Here is a 22,825-nt window from a genome sequence, read left to right as displayed (position 1 = left end):
TCGTTCGATCGACCCGCACTTAATGGTGAACTAACGTTGTAACCGCCCATCGCGGAAACCGTCGACGAAACTCGTTTCCGGAATTAGCTTGTGATTTTGCATAAGCAAATCAAATCATATATATCTCCGCTTCCGAACGCGCGGTTGAACGAAGATCGGCTCTGCGGTTGCTGCGAAAGTGAATTTTACACAATTGCAGATATATCGAAGTTATATATTTTAACTGATATATCAAGCAAGACTTGCGGAAAGTATCGTAGGAAATAATTGCAAAATTCCAATAACGAGTAATATTTTCCGCTATTAACGTGCCAAACAAAAGCAGCAATTTTTATCGGAATTATCGGGCAGCGAACGCGGACGTTCCTTTTGTGAAAATAGATCGATTGCATTCTATTCATTTGCCTGGTCAAGTGAAACAGCCGCTCTTTAACGACCAAAGCTATTTTTTAAATTGATACATTTGGCCGAGATTTACGCGAATCCGGCAATATGCGCGCACGCGTGTTTGTGTTTGTGCACATATGAAAATAATCCGTTCGTGTCATTCGTGTTAATAATCGCGTTCGACAAACAGATCGTTGAACAAATACAGAAGACTATATATTGTATCTTTAGTAGACATATAGTGGAAACAGCACACTTTCTTTGATCCCTTCGCAATTGAATGCATTTAATTATAAGCTTGAAAGTGTAGCGACGGCGACATAAAATTGATTATAGCGAATTGAATTGTCGTGGATTATCCGTACTTGAATTCGATAGTTCTCCGATTCTGTTAAAGGAATCATTTTATTCTCTTACAAAGGACATAAAAGTTCATTTTTTTGCTGTTCGAGTTTATTGGAGAACATGTTCGTGGCAATCGGGGAAAAGAGAGAGTATCGCACAGAATTGAGTACTTTGAAACTTGATTGAAAAATCGCACCGATTCTCGTGCCGATTTTTTATTTTGATTATGATGCAAATCTGAGTTCAGGAACGTTCTTAAAAAAGATATATTGTATCTATCTAATTTTTTGTTCTTATGATGATACTTTTGGTTTCGTGGTATCCATTTTGAGATTTTGAAGAATCATTGAATTCGACTCTTCGCGAAATGGAGTAAAAGCAGATTAGCATAGGAGAAATAGTACTGTCGTTTCAAGTTAGAGATGGAGGACTTTGCTTATATTCAAGAGTGCTCTTGACATTTCAGTTTACCTCTACAGTCTGTCTGAATGACTTGGAAATGTTCCTCGCGCAATTCGACTATTGATAATTTAGCGAATTACAGATATGCAATTTATTTCATCGCGCATGAAAGGTTTGTAGATTTTGCAAAATCACATCGTTATTTCAGTAGCGAAGTACCGCATCCTTTGGTTCGTTACATCGAAAATTTGTAAATAAGAGAATTTTATCCGACAGGGATCTTTTTTCGCTTAACATTGCATTAACATGACAAATATTGTATACGTTAATGATCGTTCGTGATCTTCCTATAGTTTATTTCACGGGAACAAAGCGAACTGCAATAGGACTTCGATAATTACAGGAAACATCGTCGCGACGTTACGCTAAGAGTTATCGAGGTTGCTCCAATTAACTACAGTCAACTTAACACGAAACGTGTGAACTTTCCAAATAGTTTCTTCACATCATCAAATTCTCACTGCGTCAAATTAATCTGATTGTGGCTTTATCGGCTAAAAATACGCGAATAAATGAGATCTCAGAATAACTAGCTAAAAATATGCGAATAAATGAAATGTTAAGAGTTGATTGAATATGCCGGCTTTTGATACAGACATCGGATATACGATATCTTCTAATAATGAAATCCTGTAGCGGAAACTTTATTTCCGGGAAAGCGAAATGATATAAAATATCGAGATGGTATGCCGAGACATTTCATTGAGAATAGTTCATTTAACTTCATCGAGCAAGTTCATTTAATGACAATCAATTTGATGCACAAAATATTAATTTTCCCAGCGCTCTTAATGTCACCATATGATAATTAGATGACATTAATGGTACTGTAATTATCGAAGCTTTACTGTAATTAAAAATATCCTCATGACATTTCGAGTAATTGAACAGTAACTAGCTTTACTTCCGGCAAATCTAAATATGTACTGATTAAATTATATGTATAGAAAAAATATATAAAAATACCGATTGCACATTATATGTCATAATTTTTGACAATTATGTTCAAAGGACATATTTATTCTTAGGACATTCAGCTTTAAAATTTTATCAGCCGTTGATCGCTCTAGATATTTATCTTAACTAGCTCATTCAGAATATCGCGAAAGTGTCCGCATGTTATCAAATATGATTATGGATTATTCAAATGCTTGTAAATCACTAACGCAATCATCGTTATGTAAATGGCAATCGGTATGTTTCGCAAACGCACAGCGCCCGTACGCATTTGCATATATCATAGCTACAGTAATTAATACATTAATGAACATTTTAATATGATGTTTACACAGTAGCTTTATGGACTAATCAAATATACCAAGTATTTTCTTTACAACAAAAAAGTTACAAATTTTTTTGCAGGGAGATATAATCGACGTTAATTAAGCATTCTATATAAATTGATCTGTATGGCACTTTAATAATATACATATTACAAAGTGATAATACGAAATGATATTATCAAATTTCAATTATTATTGCATATTTTCAATTAATTCTATTCATTATTACATCTATCGTTAGGTTATAATCACCTTTTTTATTTATTTTATTGCAATTTTTTAGAAAAATTGTAACGTTCTGTTCCATTTATCACGTGATAAGCCATAACATCTATAAAATGTAGTTTTCAAAATTATGTATCTATATATTTTTTATCTTTATCATACAATATCATTACATCATTACATCGTCTGAGAAGAAATTTAATCTTTTTATCATTGATAATTTGTTTAAATCAGATTTTGCACTTTAAATAATATCTCGTAGTTTGCCAAAAATCAATAATGTTGTTGAGGTTGCCTACAACGACCACCTAGTGGGCGCCAGTATTCCTTTGAAGCTTTCTTTGCGGTGAAATCTGATATCTCTCGAAAGCTTCCGAAAGCTTATGTCGGTAAATTATCCACTGTTGAGAGTACTGATGGTTTAGTTTCGTTATATTTTATTTTTTTGTCGTATGATAAGAAAGGAGGAATCACGGTTGAAATATTAATTGATCCTACGAGATGAATGGGCAGCGTTATATATCAAATTCACTCTGCTTTCATCGGATTTTCTCTGATTATTCGAGTTTGTTATCAGACCTTTGTGAAAAAAAACTTCCCGTTTCCTATGTGACCTTCTTTCCTTTTAATTCGTCCCGTTTTGCTCTGTATTGCTTAATTTTCCTACATTGCCCGCAATGCGATTAACGTTAATATGATTCTCTTGATGAGATCTTTTACAGAGATCACGGCAATTTTCTACGATTTGCTTACGTTTGCGTCGGTGGCACTCTATGTATTCGTGCTATTAGGAATGCGAATGGTTGTAGGAGAGAATAGGAGAAGCAGAAATATTTTAATAAAGCTCTTGCAGTCGCCGACTCACGATTCCGGAGCGAACGACAAACTTTCGAAGAATTTAACCCGGGCGGACCTTGGCGAGGGCGGAATGATCGCATTCCTGAGGCGACACTCCGTTGCGTCGTTCATCTAACACGTACCTTCGTACTATTATATCTACTCGATTTTATTATTCAAATGACATAAAGGAAAATGGAAACAACGGAAGAAGGAACATGCCCGGAATGTAATTGAGAATAACAAATAGCATAAAAAAGTTAAATGCTGAATAACACAGATCGTTTGAAAAAGATTAAGCTATATAGGGCGTTATTTTATATAAAACATTTACTTTACAAAGGATTTTTTCCGGCAAATAAAATTCTCCACGAACTAGTAGCCGTTTCATAAATCACTGTCTTTCCATTCCATCCCCTTCGTATTACTTCCCCTAATTTAGGCAAATTATTTTTTTTTATCAATAACAGCGCGATATCTTGACAAATCACGCTGCGTTATTTTAAAGAGAGAAATGTATTAATCAAGAATGAATTTTTGTAAATATTGACACATTTGGGCGGGTTTTCCGAGATGTTCTTCAGTTATTAAATTACAAATTTAGGCTTTTGTTCATTACATATTCCGACCGTCTACTTTTATATTGCAGTCTTAAAATATCGCGTCGCTAATCAGGCTTTATTCTTAAATTCTACATTTACGTTTTCATCTTAAGTAAATGTACGTATTGAATGGCGAGATCTCCGCATCGTCCGTCCTTTAGCACGCCCACACGAAATTGTCGATACGGGTCGTCCTGTCCCACCTACATACACGCGATATCCGCATCGAACAATTTGCAGTGCGAGGCTATTTCGTTGCATCACTTTGGCCATCGAAAATGCCATTCAGAAATTTTATCAGAAATCTGCAATTGCCGTGCTGCACTTTTCGTGGCACGCCTCTGCAATCAGATATTTCGTGGCTTAGATAATACAAGTTTATCTGTGTACATTTTTCAAGGATACTGCAAAGACTTATATCATCTTTAGATATATATAAGTTGTTTACTGCAATCCTGCCAAATACGTGCTGGCTCAATTTAATTCGGCAAAATTCAACCGCAAAAGGCGAAATTAATAAATAAGTAAGAAATTTAATTTCTCAATCAACATAATATGTTCATAATTGATTGCAATTTAATAACATTTTCAACGTTATTAGCGACAGAAAGTTTACGATTGAGATAATCCGATAATGTAACGGTGAGTGATAATTACATATACAAACTCGAGAGTAAAGTGACTTTTTTTCGCTCCTAGCGATATTGTCGTCAGAAATTGTATTCGAGTTTCATTATCGTTGATCTCAATTTCTGGGAGATGCTGGTGATAAGATTCCTACCTTTCCCGGCAGATTATTGCTATTCAACGCGCTGACTTTAAGAGGCGGGAAATCATTACGCAAACAATATAAGCTTAATGGATTGCATTCTCCGCATCGCCGTGAAAGTCGGAGAACGATTAACGTTATCGCGAGATCTCGGCGATTTACGGGAGAAGAGTACGCGAAAGGCAATATGCAATTTTGATCGATGAATGCGCGAGTGGTCGGCGACGTTCAAAGACTCCGAGAGAAACGCAATGGATATTGATTTTACGTTGAATTCCGCTTTTCGTTAAATATTTGCAAGTCTACGATTGCTCCTGCCGTGTTTATTTATCGTTTATACTCTTCTCAATCTTTTTTTTCTCTTTACTTGTTTTTCTTTATTTAACAAATTCTGAAAGTTAAAGTCTCAGTAATCCCATTTCAACGTCTCTGAGGGCTATTTTACTTGGATTTAAGCGAACAGCAAATATAGTGTATTTACAAAGGTGCACATTTTGTGTGTTCGTGATAAAATATAATGTATAGAGAAAAGGGATTTTTGGTAAAATCCAAACTCATCGGAACTTTTATTGCTCGCTCGTTCTCGTGCAGTCCGAGCTCGTAAATTTGATACCGATTTGAATTTGGTAAAAATACGATTTGCGACGTACTATTCACCCACGGTGCTCTCAATTCAAAGTTATCCGCATCTTTCCTTCACATGCATGTATCTCATCGTCGTCGTCGTCGTCGTCGTTTCTGTTTTGCAAATTTACGATCACCGACGCCAGTTCGTTCCCGATGACTGAGACAAGCGGTGTTATGCATATCGTCGTCTTTATAGCGCAATCACGAATGTTATGCGATGCTTCACGGTAGATAGGATCCGGCGCATAATGCATCGCTGATGCGTAAGAAAGCAAAGTAGCATGATGAAAATCATACCAAACATTGACGTCAATCGTCAGAAAGAACTTTGCGATTTCTTAAACAGACAAATAAAACTTATTCGATAGTTTAAAAAATAATGTTAATTCGTGGCAGTCAAACGAATTGTTAGAAAAGCGTAATTTCAAATATGCCTTTCGACGTGCGAAATGGTAGCGCATAAAACCGTTATTGTTTTTAAAAACAACATTTATATGAAAAGTAGCGCAGTTTTTATTATTGCTTGAACGCTTTCGGCTGGTTATATACAATGTAATTGTATTTTATTTCAAAATTGTCCCCACAGCATTAACGTCATACTCTATTTACTTTGGTAGGAAAAGAAAGCAGTGATTTAATATCTTTATTTTGTTAATTTCCATTTTTAACGTATGCTGTTCGGTCGGTGTTGTTTTTACCTTACGTCACATGCAGTCGCAGTATTAAGGTCATAAGTATTAAGGCAGATGCGTAAGCTAGACTCCATGCCAGAATTATTGCGGCACGGTCGAATTCACATCGGTGGAATAAAGATGACAGGGTCGTTCTTTTTGCTACGTAGCTGGCAGATAGCCGAGAGCTGCATCGAAGGAAAAATGCCCGGAAGAAATCGAACGCCCTAAAGATATGTGCCGCGGAGTATGCGTTTATCTTCGAACTTTGATAGTGAATGTACTTGAAGAGTTGGGTCGCTGACAATTTTTCAAATTCACAGAGAATCATAAAAGGCCAATATTTTCACATCCGTCATTGCGATGTAAAGCATATCCTGTTCGAGTATCATAAAACTTTTTACGACCGATTACGAGGTGTTGTGTTTTTTTTATATTTGCGTGTGTATCTCTCGTGTAATGGGGTGAACCGCGTAGATCGTCTTCTTTTTTATCCGAGTAATTTATATTCCACCCACAAGTAGCGTGTTTTCATTTCCGAGATGTAAATGCAGGAAATAGAATTTTTTGTACATGCACGCGTCGTTTACCGCAGGAATATGCATCCGTTTATGTACTCGGTGCACACTATATTGCGAAATTTTATTTAAAAAAATATCTTTTAGTTATTTTTCAATTCGCATTTATTATCTCTGCACTTCTTCCAAGTCGAGAACTAATACTGTCAGGAAGAGTACTCGGTCGGATAAATCGATATGTGATTTTTATACACGTAGTTACTCGGGATTTTCCATTATTTATAGTGGACAGTGTGTTAATGCTGTCCGTGTTAACGTCCACTTAATAGACATCAGCCACGATAAGGACACGATGCGATCGGACAGCATTTGTCATGTCCCATTAATTAGGCGTAACGGATCATTAGATCATCATCCCGATTATTGGACACCTGCAGCGATACACATAACGTATCGTGCGGTGACACAAGATGCGCGATACGCTAATTTACTTCAATATACCTAGATTTATCTGAAAAGAAACGGAAGGCAGATTAACCTTGAAGATTCGATTAAGAATTTTTAAATAGAAACGCGTCGCGAAATATTTCTGGCGAAACATGCCCTTCGTCGGCACTTGCGCTTGAATCTCAGTCTTTCTTGCGGAAAGATAAAGCAGCCTTGAAGGCTGAAGAAAATACCTCATCAGGACCTTCGACATCGTCGAGCGTTTCCTCGATGATAGCGCGAAACCAAACATTATCTTCCACCCTCGAGACGTCACCGTTGACGCTGTTTCAGGCCTCGTTCGATATCCTTCTCGCCGTTGTCGTTGCCTACGGGCCGTTCTCTTCCCCGCGATTCCTGCTTTCTCTCTTTCATCCCGGCTCCTCGCCATTTTCTCTCTCTTCTTTCTTCGACACGGTCACTTAACGTTCCCCTTTTTCACTCGCTATATCCAACCCCTCGTCCTGACTCGGCCTTTCTTCCGCGCTTCTACCTCATCTACCCTCGCTCCGTATATTCCTATTTTCGTGCATCTATATCTATCTTTGCTCATCCGACCCTTGAATTAAATTACACCCTGGAGCTCCGGAGGTCGAACGACTTTACCCGCCTATCTAGCTATAGGACAGCCGCCGCAGCGCGCTCTCGTCCTGTCGGTCTCCCCCGGCCACAATGGTACCGCTATTCACTTATCTGGTGGTTGCGCATTTTTTTTTAACTGCAAGTTTTTGCTTGTCAAATACTTATTTGATTCCTTTTCTCTTTTAATTTCACTCTGCTCTCCTAAAATGATAATATCCACCAACCGTAGGGAATCGCGATATTCTGCATTGCAGACGGTTTATTATCTGAAATAGGATACGATTTTACAATTTTGCAAAGTTATCATAATTCTTATAAAGTGATATACGAACGCTGCTAATAAAATGCGAGCTAAAAGAGGATGCCTTTATAGCGCGATAAAATATAATTGAATTTAATAACGAATAAAAAATTTGCACTTTTGTCTTTTGCTGATATTTAATAAATGAGAGACAGTTTTATGGATGAATGCGTTTATAGCTGCTCAATTAATTTTTCATACTTTCTCGCAAAATTGCACACTTGTCGAAGAACTTTATTAAATTTTCTTCTACGGCGACTGTGCATATTTATAGAGCAAGAAATATATAAGCGCGTTACACAGCGTTGTTAGACAGAGAAGATGTTAGATGTGAACGAGGGTTACGTTTTGTCCTATAAACGTTAGATCGATACTAGCAAGAATAGTGGGTGGGCAGGATGTAGCCGAAAGGAGAATCCGGTCGTTGAACGAACTTGCCGTTTTGCGAGATTTTAAAGTAATATTTTATAATCGTGTATTTATTGTAGCTATTAGCACCTTTCTTGGCACGTAAAACGAGCGCAACTGACACCCAGTCAAGGTAGACCGTTAAAATTTTTGGCAATTGTACGGTGTACTATTTTCTAGACAAATTTTGCGTCGTGACTCTAATGCATTTCGATAATAATATTGAGTCGTCCCTAGAACAGCGTATTAATAAAGCCAAGTACTATTTCAATCTACAGGTCTGAGAGTGAATATATCTTTATAGATAAATTAGATCTCGCGAAATTTGTGCGTACAATATGCCGAGTAGCTGTGGCGTTATGAAATAAAATTTATATAATTTAATTTATCTTTATGTTTAATACACATTAATATAAACAATACTATTAATTGAAATGGTAATTTTTTGGGCCATTTTGACATAATTGAAACATCTCTACGTTTGTGATAAAAAATATACGTTTTATTTTACATGAGATATCTCGAAAATTGTTATAAATGAGCCAGTGATTTCAAATTCGTATAAAATAAGTGTTTGTAGAAAAGTGTTTTGTTAGACAAAAATGAGCAAGTTGACAGTGACGTAGAGAAGTGATTTGTTGTCGATGCTGGCAACCGGAAGATTTAGCGCTCCGCTTAGAAAAATCTTTCCGCGAAAAAGGTATGCACTCAAATTTCTCGCAAGCATTAACGATTCGTGAAATGCTTACGCGTATGCTCTTTATGCTCTCTTACTCTCGTTCTCTTTTTCGTTTTGCTATGGAGATCCTGCTTACGTGGATTGGCTTTCGTCGGGCTACCCACTGCACGCTTGCGCGGGGTTTTCGAGGCAAGCTTTCGAGTCGCGTCCGAGTCGTAGCGCGGATCGAGGCACGTGGAGTCGCGTCCGCGAGCTCGCGTCAGGAAAAGCTTCGCGTTCGTCGTCGATCTCGTGCATGTCGCGCGAACATTGCAATTATCTGCCCATTACGCGAAAGTTAAATGTACAATCGGTTAAAAAAAGAATAGACTAATTGAGTTACTCGCGCGATGTTTGAACGCGAGAATTATTGAGACCGCAGTTTTGTGTTTTTTTCTTTTCGTGCCTCGTGAAAATGCACGAAATTGGACTCGTGGTGTAAGCTTGTGAAGTGTGGCATAAGAAACGACGTACTTAAAATAGAAAAAAATTACTGCGCTTCGTATGTATCTTGACTCTTTTGCAGAATGTGTTATTTTAACTTTTGTAGTTAACTCGTTTCTTGATTTTCCAGTTACTTTAATTATAACAATAGAAAATAACAATAGCAGGTTTATATATTTTCTCGTAATTTTACAAGCGGAGTCTTGAAGCGTCTTTTACTTTGTTACAATATTTTCTTTATCGATTGGATTAAGAAAAAGTAGATATAACGCCAAACGCGCGTATAAATGATAAAAATTTTGATGTGATTATTTCGATGAAAAAGAAATTTTTATGTTGTTTAAACATTTCTTCTCTATGATCTATGTAAGTTATTAAAATTTTTTTATTTATAATTATTTATTATTAATTAAAATAATTATATAATTAATAATCGTACATATGATGTTCATTACTCTATAACTTTGTAATTTATGCAATAATTTTTGCATTTTGGGATCCTGGCTTGTGAAAATTAAGGTGCATATTTCTATTATGTAAACAGAAAATTCATTAATTATATGTTAATGAATTTGATGTTAATGATATAAATATTGCAGATATTAATAGAGTATTTTCTTAAATTAAATATTTTTTGCAATAATATTAAAAAATAATAATAAACGAGTATTTATGTATTTATATACATTTTTATGTAGAAAAGTGGGACAAATTTTAGCATTGAAAAAATAATTTAAAAGCTTGTAGAATATAAAATTAATATTTTAATCATATAAGCGAGTTACAAATCGTCAATCAACTTTAAAAGTACCCGACGTAGTAAATAATTTAAGTAATAGCGGATTTTTTTTACATAGCGAAAAATAGATCGAGTAGATTAATTTAATGCAGTTGTACAAATAATCTTAATGAAAAAGTAATAGAACTTGAAAATTGTTGCCATACAACAATGACGTGCATCGCTCGCTTCAGTTTTATTGTCCCGCCTGTCATTACACTCGACCTAAATTAGCATCGCTGAGAGCGGAACGTTTTGCTTTTACGAATTAAATTTCTTCAAAACGACAATCAGCTTGACGCTATGAGAATCGGATTTTTTATTCGATAACGCGCTTTGTTTAGCCGCGTCATCGTATTTATTGTATATTACGCGTTCTAGTCTCGCGCTTGACAATGCTAATCCAATTTCAGTCGTACTAGAAATCCGATTATAGTAAAATAATGAACTCTGTAAATTACCAGGAAGAGAAGGGAAAAAGGAGGAAAATAGAAAAGAATACTGAAATGATTATTAATGTGAAGAAATATAATTCTAATTAAATTCACGAGCGGGCTTTTCGTTCGCGGTAGGGCGTATTGCGTAGCATTGAGGATACGTTTATCGCTTAAAAATTTGTCTGCTTTTCGTTTCTCCAAAATGTGCCATAACTGACGTAACGCGTGATAAATTTCTCGACGAACGCGAGGACGTCGAGCGTCGGGAGATTTTCCGGGTCGTTCCGTGGAATGTAGTGGAAATTCAAATTGGCTCGGCGCGGAGAGACGCGAAAATGTGGATATCATTCTATGTACTTTGTATCTTTGTGAGTGCAGACACGTCTCGATCGTAAACTGTGTAATAAAATAAAGGAAAAAAGAAGAAGAGAAAACCGTGCTTGCGTGCGATCGATGCACGTATACCGTTTACGAATGATCGATTCGCCCGCCGGTGCGATTGATTCGCTCTCTTTTTTTCGCCGCGACGGGGCTCGACGATGAGGTGAAACGAGGTACAAGATAGTAGTAAGGGGAAAGAGATGAGTTTATTGGTAGCCTGCGATGAATTCAACGCCGCAGGGTGTATCGTATAAATTGATCGATCGGCAATCACGAATCGCAACGATTTACGTTTCTGTATAACGGTCACGCAGTAGATCGCGTTTCTCTTTTGACTTTTAATATGCTACACTAAATGTGTGCAATTATATAAGAGAAATATAATAGAATCACTCTAGAATAGTTTTTTTTTCATTCAATTCAATAGTTGTGATCTCAAGTGATTAATTTTTATCGTATTATTCTCACGTACACTTTTCAGAATGTAAAAATAATTATCTTGATTTAAATCTTTTTGTCAATTTTTGTAACTTGATTAATTTATAAATTTGCGATTTGTGATCGAAATATAAAATCATGTAAGTGAAATTTGTAGCCACTGTTTTGTACAATATCTTCCAATTCAAGTTTATGCTTTGAGATAACCTTTGCTCATATAGATACACGTAAATAATGTTGGTATCTCATTAATATAATAGCTACTGTACGTCGCGATTGCAATAGCAACAATACAGATGGCTCGTTCTTTGTTTAGCAAATTGGATTGTTTTAAGGTACAAGTATATCAAATTACATGAATACTCGCATACTCCGAGAATATCTGTCTTGAAAGAGAGAGCATGTTTCAGCGATCAGTTTACTTTAAGGATATCGATCCATGTATTATATTTACATAAGCAGCATAAAAATATGAATTTTATTGTAAACGCGGAACGCTCTTGCTTTACCACAAGCAGTAATATGAAATCTGTTTGGATCGGAACTTTAAACTTTTTTCAGATAGTTAAACTCGCTTAATTTTCAGTAAACTTATAATCCGCCGATATTGATTCGGATACACTCGCTTCAAGATTCGCTTTCTACCATAACGCAGGAGATTTTAATGTAAGTTGTATGAAATAAAAACTTTCGGTTTTCCAGCAGCCAATCATTAACTTGTCAATTGCGCTTGCGAATTTCCGGATAAAATTTTATTTACACAAAATTTCTTAATTTGCGTAAGAAATTACTACTTTTTGTGTCGGATAAAGTTTTTACGCAATAAAGACTCACGTCGTAGTGACAATTTTAAGAACTTTGGGAAGAATAGTTTTATTGTGCGGGAAAATAAACAAAGGTGATGATTTCGAAAATTGCAAGAAAATAATTTATACGTTGATTATGCAAAGTCGGATCAAGAACAGTAATTGAGAACTCTCTGAGTGCCGTACTGTATTTTGAATTATGCGCACGTCCAACGGCTAAAGTCGCTCGAACTACTTGTCTGCTTTGACGCCGGGAGGAAGGCAAGGAGATTGCGATTACATTTCCTTTACGCCTAAAAAATGAACCAAAGTGAAAGAAACGCTGTGAAGCACGGTCCTAAGGGTATAACCCCGCCGCCGCCGCCGCCGCCGCCGCCACCGCCACCTCCTCTGCCGAAGCTTCCGGCTTTCTCGCACCAAAAACTCTTCAAGAAATGCAAGAGTGCCACGTTTCAACTGGATGGCGCGACATATACGATAGGTAATTGCCAACGCAAATATTTATCGTATTGAGAAGATCTTTTGAATTAAATCAACTGGCAATCGCTCGGAATCAGACAAGTAGCTAAATCGATAGCAAATACCAATTCAATCAAACCTCAATAATTAACAAATCGTTTGTTGCGTTGGGATACAATATGAGTTATATGTTTTTTATGCTTTCAATCAATGATATCTATTTTTTTACATTCTCAATTAATATATTATATATGCTTATTTCTAGTGCAATTGTGTTACTTGGTAAAATCGGAATTTCCATTTCTTAATTACATTGCACTCTAATTATTCTCTAAACGATTATATATTAGTTGCTGGCTAAAGAAAGGCAGAATAGAATAGGACTAAGTAAGCTCGGCTTATTTTCAGGAAGCACTACATTTAACGTTAAAAACCAATGCATTCTAATATTTATATTCTTTCGTCTGTACGTATAATAATTATGCGCCGTTCTAGTACAGTCATTGTATAAATACTGCGAAACGTGCATTGCATAATATACGAGCGCGTTGCGTAAAGAGCGCTCTGAGGTACAGGAAGTATGTAGGTATCGACAATGAGAACTCCGCTCGTCAGCTACAGACACAGAGTCCTTTATGGGAAATCGCTCGGATCCAACGTTACACTGATATACCCACGTACGTTGGATTCATTGAATCCATTGATCTGCGAACAATGGTCACGAAGTCGTGAAACTTTAATTTACAACGTGTATTTTCGCACAACGAGAATTTCAAGTTTAGCAACTGTAGCTCAGAGAGAATTAGTTCGGAGTTCGTCTTGTTTGTCTGAACTAATCCGATAAATCATGAAGTGAGGTTTAAATGTATTACTTATACATTCCGAAATGAGCGTTTAAGTATCAAGCGTCGTATATCGAGCTCCTTTTGCGTCTTTGATAAGAATGACAAATGAGATCTGAAGTTTTACTTTACGGTCTTTAATAAATCCGACATTTTCTTTGTGATGAAAATTTTTGTCACGACTCTTTATTGTTCAGCATTATACGCCATTGACGTTTAATACGGCAGAGATAACTCTCGCTATATAGCTTTGCTTTATCGCGTGCGCAATCTCGTCAAAGAAGAATTGGAAGCGAAACGGGAGGTATAGAGATTACGTGAATAACAGGCGGAATTTAAGCAGTACCTCCGGGCTATATCCGAAGTATTTTCGGTAGTTACCAAGTAACTGCTATCGGAAAGTAGTTATGAAGAAAAGGTCTCGTGCAAGAGCCAGGACGAAACAAAGTCGATGTCGAGTGTATCACGGGTCACGTCTTTTCGCGAAGAGTTTTCGTGAGCTGCCAAGCGTGAAGATAAATTTGCCCCGAACGCGAAAACAGAATTTAAAGACTTGCGCTGAGAGTCTTGCGTCTTGCCAACATTTATTGTACCGTAAAATCGGACGTTTCAGGGTGTGTTGTATATCATTGTTGCCCGTTTTCCGTTGTTGTATTTTCTTATTCGACCGTGGGTATTAATTTTTGTTCCATCCATTCGAAAACATTCCGTTCTGGGACATGTCCAAAAGAACGACTGCCTTGAATGAATATATGTTTCGACTGAAATACCTCGCCGTGAGATGTATTCAGATAAGTTACGAAATTAAATTATCTCTTTAATGTTTCACGCGTAAATGCCAGCGGTAATAAACGCGGTATGTGAAATGTTAAATGTGCAGTACGAAGCGTAAACTAATTAATCACACAAAGTCGTTGTGTCTCGGTATTTTACTAAAACTTTAGGTCGCTCTGCGCCGTGGTTATAATATTTTACAAGAGGAAAAATATAAGTTATCCTTTGACATTAAACAGCTTTGTCACCGATGTTCTACGTTATCGTTTTATTATTTTTTAATTTATTTTTCTGCGATATATACAGTTGATCGTATTATGTGTATTACAGTTCGAATATCATAATTAACGATAACTCTATCGTTCTAGTAATACTCTTTCCTCTTTAACATTATTTTCCGTTGGAAACTGCGGCACGTCATGCAAGTTGTATTACAGAAATGAAAACGACATATTCGGTTTAGCTGCGAGAAAAAATCATTTGGAATTTTCGCGATAAATTTTTTTTTCACCGTGAATCGCATTAAACCCGATGACGCGCGTCAACGGTCGATGAAGCATATTTATTACTGTGGAAAGTAACAGTAGTAAGTAATCTACGACATATTCTCGCTCGATAAGAATGCACGGCTCCGTATATAACGTTATTCTGGTACTCTTCTTATCTATTCGGTACCGCACGCAAATCCAGCTTGGTCACGACACCTTCAAGAATGGGCTTAAATATTGATTTCCAATTTCTGTTACACGGCGCGCGCTATTCTTATCATTTAGACGAATATACCGGCGTCTCGTGCTGTTCCGGTTGGTATCGTTTTGTACGGTCTTCTCCTCAGGAGACCATAATAGCAACATTTCTCTTTACAAACGGGCGAAATATTTTTCGCCGAGCTTGTTTTCGCGGAACTCGGCAGTTCTTCCTCATTAGTTTAGACATTTGTGTGGGACAACTGAAATATCTGGAGATTTCTGTTTCAACAAAAATATATATAATAAGCAGACAAGCGTTGTATATATAGAGAGACTTCACATTACCTTTGTTTGTGCCATAAGATTTTCGCAAATAACATATATTTCCGATAAAGAAAACTTCGGTTATTTTTAGCGATCCTGCGCTACTTTTTTGAAATATTCGCGGAATATCTGGTGCAGTGTGATAATTAAGTTCCCGGACAAGAAGTTACATGCTTCTAATTTTAAAGAAAAATACGGAATTACACAGAATTTTAATTTAAACGGTAATTACAACAAGTAACAATATTTAAATAAATAATTCAAATTTACAATTAGTGCCAATATTTATTAATAATAAGAAATTACGATATCGGAAACTTGCTCTGTGAAAGTCATTACAGATTTAATCGCTTTTAATTCCAAAATAGTCTATACAGTAATATCGCGTGCTCGTTTTTGTGAGCTTACGGTCCATTAATATATTACTTGCGTTTCACTGAGTCGCGTCGTTTTCAGCATTACCGTGTGTTTGTTACTTTGGACGCAGTTGCATCGATTTTCTCGGGGAAAATCGGCCGTCCGTGTAATTAAGCCAGAAATAAGTTAATCAACATCGCAGTTCGTACTAATTAGCGCGCTGTCTCTTTGACGTTTCGCGTATTCGGATTGTTTTATTCGGTCATGTCGACTTGTCGCGGCGATGTTACCTGCCTATCGACGGCAGAGTTGCAATTTATTAAAACACCCATCACAACAGTCTCGTAATAAAGTATGATTGAAGGGGGAGGGCGAGGCGGCACCAACAGTCTTTCCGATCGGGATTGTGGCAGTTGGACCAGGTGCCGAATTTACAGACTCGGTGACAAGATGAATAGGATTACGTGTCAACGACTACGTCATTCGAAACGCGGGGACGCCGTCGTTCGCGCAAGCGATGCGTATTTGCGCGATACCCTTTTTCGTATTATTGGATCGACATTTTTCCGTTTGCGTATTAGCCGCATGTCGATACAATACCGGTTCGTTTAACGAAAAAATGCATCGGCCTTTTCTGCTCCACGCTCGCGGCGCGTACTCGTCGATTACGTCATAAAACCGAGAGTGGAGAGCAGCGCGTGTTCGTAATGGAAACAGAATGCTTTAGCGAGCTTTACGAGGGAACATGATCGTCGGACGTAAGTAAATAGAGAACTCGCGAACGGCCAAAGTATCTGCCTTGAATAATAATAGAGATAATAATAGAGATGTATTACGCTGGCCAAGCTGATAACAATTCCGTACTTAAAACTATGCGACCTGTCAACCAGATTTGCCATTCGCTCTGTATGGATATCAAAGTAGCTTATTGTCAGTTAATGGATGTAACTTAATTACCACGCAATATAATTCCCAGGTATTATATGGTTTGCATACATTTTATCTTAATTATGATTTTATCATATTTAAGTGAAGGATAATAGATCGGAATTGGTAATCCATACTTTAAACTTTGAGATATTAGAAACTCGTTCAAAATTGTGTCGGAAATATTGTTGAAATTATTTAGCGTATATCGAACATTTCCTAACTTTTGTAATTAGCTATTAATCCTTTGTTCCGCTTTCTCTTACCAAGATAATTTGGAATGCGTAACAACGCTGTACTTCTCAGAAAAGACATATTACATCTGACCTCAGTTTTCTTCACTCACTTTTCTTCGTTTTTTTTTTCAATTCGTTAAAAATTCGATAATCGTAATAATTTGTAAACAATATTTTCTAGACGATAAACGTGTATTTTGTTTCACGTATCTTGTACGCCAGGCCTCGGAATTATTTCATCTTTTCAGCCGATTCTCGTGGTATATACGCCTCCTTTCCTCTCTTCACCGCGCGCGCGGCAGCCGCTAGGGCCAGCGCCGCCGAGCGTTAGGAGTATAGCGCCGCTCCTAACGCTCGGCGGCGCTGGCCCTAGCGGCTGCCGCGCGCGCGGTGAAGAGAGGAAAGGAGGCGTATATACCACGAGAATCGGCTGAAAAGATGAAATAATTCCGAGGCCTGTTGTACGCGCGCAATATATTTGTTACTACGTCTTGTTCATCAAACTTATCTTTACTCGATAAATCATTTTGTCGAGTAATTCACATTTCCGTTAACAAATAAAAGCAAAGAAATTTGCTCAACTTTATTCATGTGATTTATCGTCTTTCAGTGAAACGCTTACGTTACGTAAAACGTGAGCCTCTTTCGAAATAGTAGAATTGTCCTACTTTCGTGAAAGTTTTTTTGCGCACTCTTTGTCATTAAGCACCCTACGAAATCTGCCGCGGGAGATTTCATAATTCAAGAACTCCAAACGACGGGGTCAAAATGGGGAGCCTAATTAGACCCTCGCTCGCAGAGACTCATCAGGTTCAACAACGTCACCTGCGATGTACATGGGAGCTTAACGAACTCCATAATTAACTATTAATTGTTTCGCAGAGCCGAATTGCGCCGAATGACAAAAGTATGGTGCTGCAGTGAAAATACCGAGATACTATGCGAACATATGGGTACTCCGATCGTTTATACTAGATAGGCCTCGCTTAATGACTTTAGTTTGATGGGGCGATGCGCTAATTAAGTTTTAGCAAAGACATTTCCTCGGGGCTAATGCATGTAAATAAATACATAGATAGATATAGGTATACTTGGTTGATATGCGCGTATTTGAACAATTTTGTCATAATAGTCTGCAAATCTGCGTTGTTTTTGTTATCATTTTTGAAGAAGCAATAATCAATTTACCGCACGTCTCATAATTCACTTATAACATCTAACAGCTATATATACTTCATTTTAGCATTTTGTATTCAATTTTTAATTACACGAATTAACGAGCACATTTGATGACCGAAGGAGATTTGCGTGAATTTCTAAACAGCTGTAGCCTGTATGGTTATCCAATTATCCGTATTAATTACAACTGTACTAAGATCGATGATAAAATAACCCGAGAGAGATAGGCAAGTAACCGTGATACGTTAACAAGTACGTGCGCACGTTATGAGATTAATGGGCGATCTAAATTAACGTTGTGTACGTTCGGGGACGAATGCGATACGCGGGATCGTGAACCTTGGCCGAATCGATGAATTCTGTAATGAAGTCTTGAATAATACTTAGTGAGAATTGCGTACTCCCGGTATCTATTCATTCGAGTGGATGCGACGTGTCGCTATAGCCGGCAGTGAGGAGCACTCGCAGTCGCATATTGGCTCACAAATACTTGATGATACTTCGTGTGTACGTTTCACTTAATTCTAGAACACCACACGCTTAATCTTTTGTCACGCGAATAATATGGAGAACTCCTTGTTTGCATTGTTATGATATATTTTACTTTTATTTCGAATTCTTTGTGCCCTTCTCCGACAAATATCCATCAATCTTGGGTAATTCAAGCGTCTTTCTGATGAAATGCATACTTGATCAAAAATTCCTCGGACGGCGGCAGATGCGAAAGATGACGAGTCTCGGGTTCACGCTTATATTTCCGCGAACACATCGGTATTACTTCTTGTCGGGAAATGCTTGGCCGCTTGCCAGCTAAAACGCCGATGGTAGAGCTTTCTCCAACTCCATTCACATCGATCGATAACGAGTGGTGCTCTGTTCGTCGCGATATTATGGGCTTTGTATTTCGGCACGATGCTGTTTTCATCCATTAATTGATTATGGACGCTATTCATAATTGACCAATATACCGCACACATGCGTGTATAAAAAATACATTATTCTCTCATTGGACATTATTTTATATATGTATATTGATTTCGCATAAAGCGTACTCAACGAGAGCGGCTTTATTTTTTGTCGAGAAACAAAATACTTCTCTTTTTGCCCAAATATTGAAATATCAATAATTTTCACATTACAAATGACTAGAAAAAGATATTTAATTAATCAAAAGAACATGACGGATAATTTAAGTTTAATGGAGAAAAATTCGTTACAAATTGTTTTCGAAACAACGAATATTCTGTTCATTTAATATTAAATCGTTAAATATACACTTATTACCGAGCGGCCGTGAATATAGTATTAAAGCGGTAATAAAATATTCATAGTCGAGATGAATATTTGCGCCGCTATGTGAAATATCCTCTTATGACGGAACAATGCATAACAACGATAAGTATGTGAGCGTCATTAAAATGTCCGGCTGGTAATAAAAAAAATATGTCCATACGAGTTCTCGACTACGAACATGACTACCTTTGAAACACGAGTTTTAACGCAGCAGTAAACGTCACGTATCTACAATGAATTATCCGTTGCACTCGTATTTACTGACGCGTGTCGTACGCGAACGATGCATTTGTTCATAGACGTTGATATATCTTCTGTTGTACATTCAAAGGTGAAGGTCACAAACTTGCGTCGTCTCTGCCGCATCGTCACGCTTCGACGGATAAGGCGTGTCGCTCGTATGCAAATTTCATGGATCTCGTTTGTGGGAACGCGGACATCTTGGACACTCTCGCCGCATTTCGGCGATCCTACACTTAATAGAACGAACAAACTTTTCGCTACTTGCCGAGATATTAAATCTTTTTTACGACATCATTCATGCGATATGATCATCGAAATGATCGAGAGTTAATTTAATTATAAAAACATACTATTTGATACATTGTTGCGTTAAACGAGAATTGAGTTAATGATTAAGTCACTTAACATTGCATTCAAAAATTGATAATTTAAAATGACAATTAAAAGATTTTGTTGGCTTGTGGCCGAAGCGTTGACAAATGTCACTGTTTTTTTCTTTTTTTTTTCTTTTTTTTTTTTTACAAATGTGTCGTGCAATATCGTAATTATTTATTTTTCGCATACTTACTCGTACGACGTTAAATTCATATTTTTGGGGCTAGATTTTATTTTTATTGAGAAATAAAAAGTTTAATTAAAATAAATCCCGATATTCTAATAAAAGTTTTGTCAATCGATACCGGAGTGACGTGAAACGGCAGCAAGCCTGTAATGAAAATCAGATAACTGAAGGAAACGCGTGGTTTTAATTCTGTCGAACATTAATATCCCCTTTGTTAATACCTATGGAATTAACCGGAAATGTCGTAGCCTGCTGTAATTTCCGGTGAAAGTCGGTAAAGCAGAGTGAGTAGTGGATACAGGTAGAGAACAGTCTGAGGGTCGGTAAACGTCCCTCGTTTCGCACTCGCATTTATTTTAAAGTTGCCATTGCATAGTCACCGATCTATTGCCTAGTTTGATTGATTTTTTTCGACAAACTGTTGCATGTATTACGTGCACAAAGTACGCTTTAGGTATTTGTGCAGATTTAATTGTACAATTCGCAACACGGTCTTAACTCTAAAATAGATATAGATAGCAATGAAGGAGGGTCGGTAAACGTTCCACGAAAAACGCCGGGATGGCCGCTCTCAGGTTTCTCTCTGCTACCGGAATTGATCGCATTTTCAGGGTTCTAGTTTCAAACGCGGTACACACTGGAAGCTCTTAGCAGCGCGCAGGCCGGGATACTGCAGGGAACTGCACCGCGCGGAACAAAGCTCGTTTTACATCCTCTTTCATTTTAAACCTCAATTAAGCGCCCAATTTAATCGCGCGCGTCCGTGAAACGACTGCTTTCCTTGTGAGTTGGAAATCATTTATGAAATCGCACATTGCGACTTAATGCCATTCTGAATATGCATTCACTATTAAATCGTTTTCATTCTCGCACCCTCCCTGCGAACGACAATTGCGTAAGTCACTTAGAGAGCATAAATCCATAAGCCGAACTTTGATAAATCCCATTTTATCATACTATCTCAATATCACTCGCAATATGCATTGCAAATGCACTTTGAGTAAAACGCGATCTCGGCTAAAATGCACATAAAAAACGCGATCGCGCTAGATTCTTGGCGTTTCGAATAATGTCTTACCGCTTCCAAATACGGCATTCCGGTTTATCTATTGATCGGTAGACGCTCTTTACGCGCGATAACAGCGATGACGAAACCTGATGTTCGCTAATGCATTATCTGCTTTTCACAACGACGGAGGCGTGGCATTGCGCGCGTCGTAAAACTCCGTGACGATTTCAGACTATACGTTTACAACGTCGTAATTCTCGTGCGCAACGATCACGGGTCAGCGTAATCGAAAGTCATAACGCTAGTCGACGGCGGGGGCCGGCCGTCAATCGACCCAGACTCGACGTACACCGTGAACATCTCTCCGAAATATCCCACGGGGCTGTCATCCCCAGATACATCGTCATCAACACCGTGCCATCGTTGTGTTCCGCACAAAACGAGTTTGCACGCAATAGTTGTACGCGAGAATATTTTCTGCAACGATCCAATCATTCAGAATTGAATGCACACCAAAGTATTACGCAGAAGTTAAGAACCGCGATATTACATGAAACACAATGCGTCCATTCGAATTTCGATGACCGATTTTTGCAGAATAGATTTTTTTCAACATTCGAAGTAATAATTTGCATCATGATAAATGACGCTCCTAAAAACTTTTCCTAAGACAAATTGTTTGCGAGAAATATCGGCCACGATGATAAAAATTTGGTGGCACTTTTTAATCAGATCTCGAATTAAAAATTTATTTCGCGGCGGCTTATTAAATCTTGATTGAATTTGGGATGTGCGAAATTAGGCTAACGTTTACGCGTCTGCGGTGTAGCTCAACTTAAGCCCGGATTACATGCGGTCACCATCGGAATCGCGCGGCTGATTTTAATTCTATACACTAGCAACGGTTTCTCGCAGCAAAGAGAATTGCGTACTTTAATTTAATTATTTAATTAACTGCGGAGATCATATAAAAAAGTTAAAATATCGTTAGACACTTTTTGATATTACGTTTAATCAGCTTATTACGCCGCTGTTGCCGTTCTCGGCACGTGCAGAATTTAATTAAATTAATAAATGGCACAAATGGCAAACGGGGACGATTTGTTCGCGCCATTGTTCCTAATATATTAATTGATCTAATTTCGTACAGTCATGTGTTCACGTAGAAAGAAATTGCGGCTCGAAAACTTACTATATGTTAACATTAATTAACTCATATTAATTATAATTCGGGAGATTAATATATGTTAAGCTACGCTCCGTTGTATAATATATTCGCGCGTGCAATATTATCGAATCGAGTCTTTAATAAAGCTTTTAATAAAGCAATTGTACAGCGCCCGATTGCGATATTGTCGATTTATTCCTCTGTTTTTTCCTCGTAAAATGTTATTGCGAAATGTTTACATATTTACCGTTTACATTT

The 22,825-nt window shown here is 37.4% G+C and overlaps 1 protein-coding gene across 13 annotated transcripts in view; it reads left to right on the top strand.

The window, feature by feature from the left end:
* LOC105673530 (dual specificity calcium/calmodulin-dependent 3',5'-cyclic nucleotide phosphodiesterase 1-like) overlaps positions 1–22,825 on the top strand; it is a 99,905-nt gene that overhangs the window by 14,599 nt on the left and 62,481 nt on the right. The window contains exons 1-2 of one of the 13 annotated variants that reach the window (XM_012369237.2): positions 8,952–9,723; positions 12,402–12,986. The exons of 9 other annotated variants lie outside the window; for them this stretch is intronic. In XM_012369237.2, coding sequence (XP_012224660.1) covers positions 12,806–12,986 — 181 coding nt within the window. In that variant the 5' untranslated portion in view covers positions 8,952–9,723; positions 12,402–12,805. Of the gene's footprint in view, positions 1–8,951; positions 9,724–12,401; positions 12,987–22,825 lie in introns of those variants that run through there. 3 more of the 13 variants (XM_012369225.2, XM_012369240.2, XM_012369227.2) reach the window with 3 other exon arrangements.

Source organism: Linepithema humile, chromosome 7, assembly GCF_040581485.1.
Source record: "Linepithema humile isolate Giens D197 chromosome 7, Lhum_UNIL_v1.0, whole genome shotgun sequence".
Classification (NCBI taxonomy): Eukaryota; Metazoa; Arthropoda; class Insecta; order Hymenoptera; family Formicidae; genus Linepithema; species Linepithema humile.
Note: the sequence above shows the minus strand (reverse complement) of the source record. Positions and strands in the feature narration are given on the sequence as shown.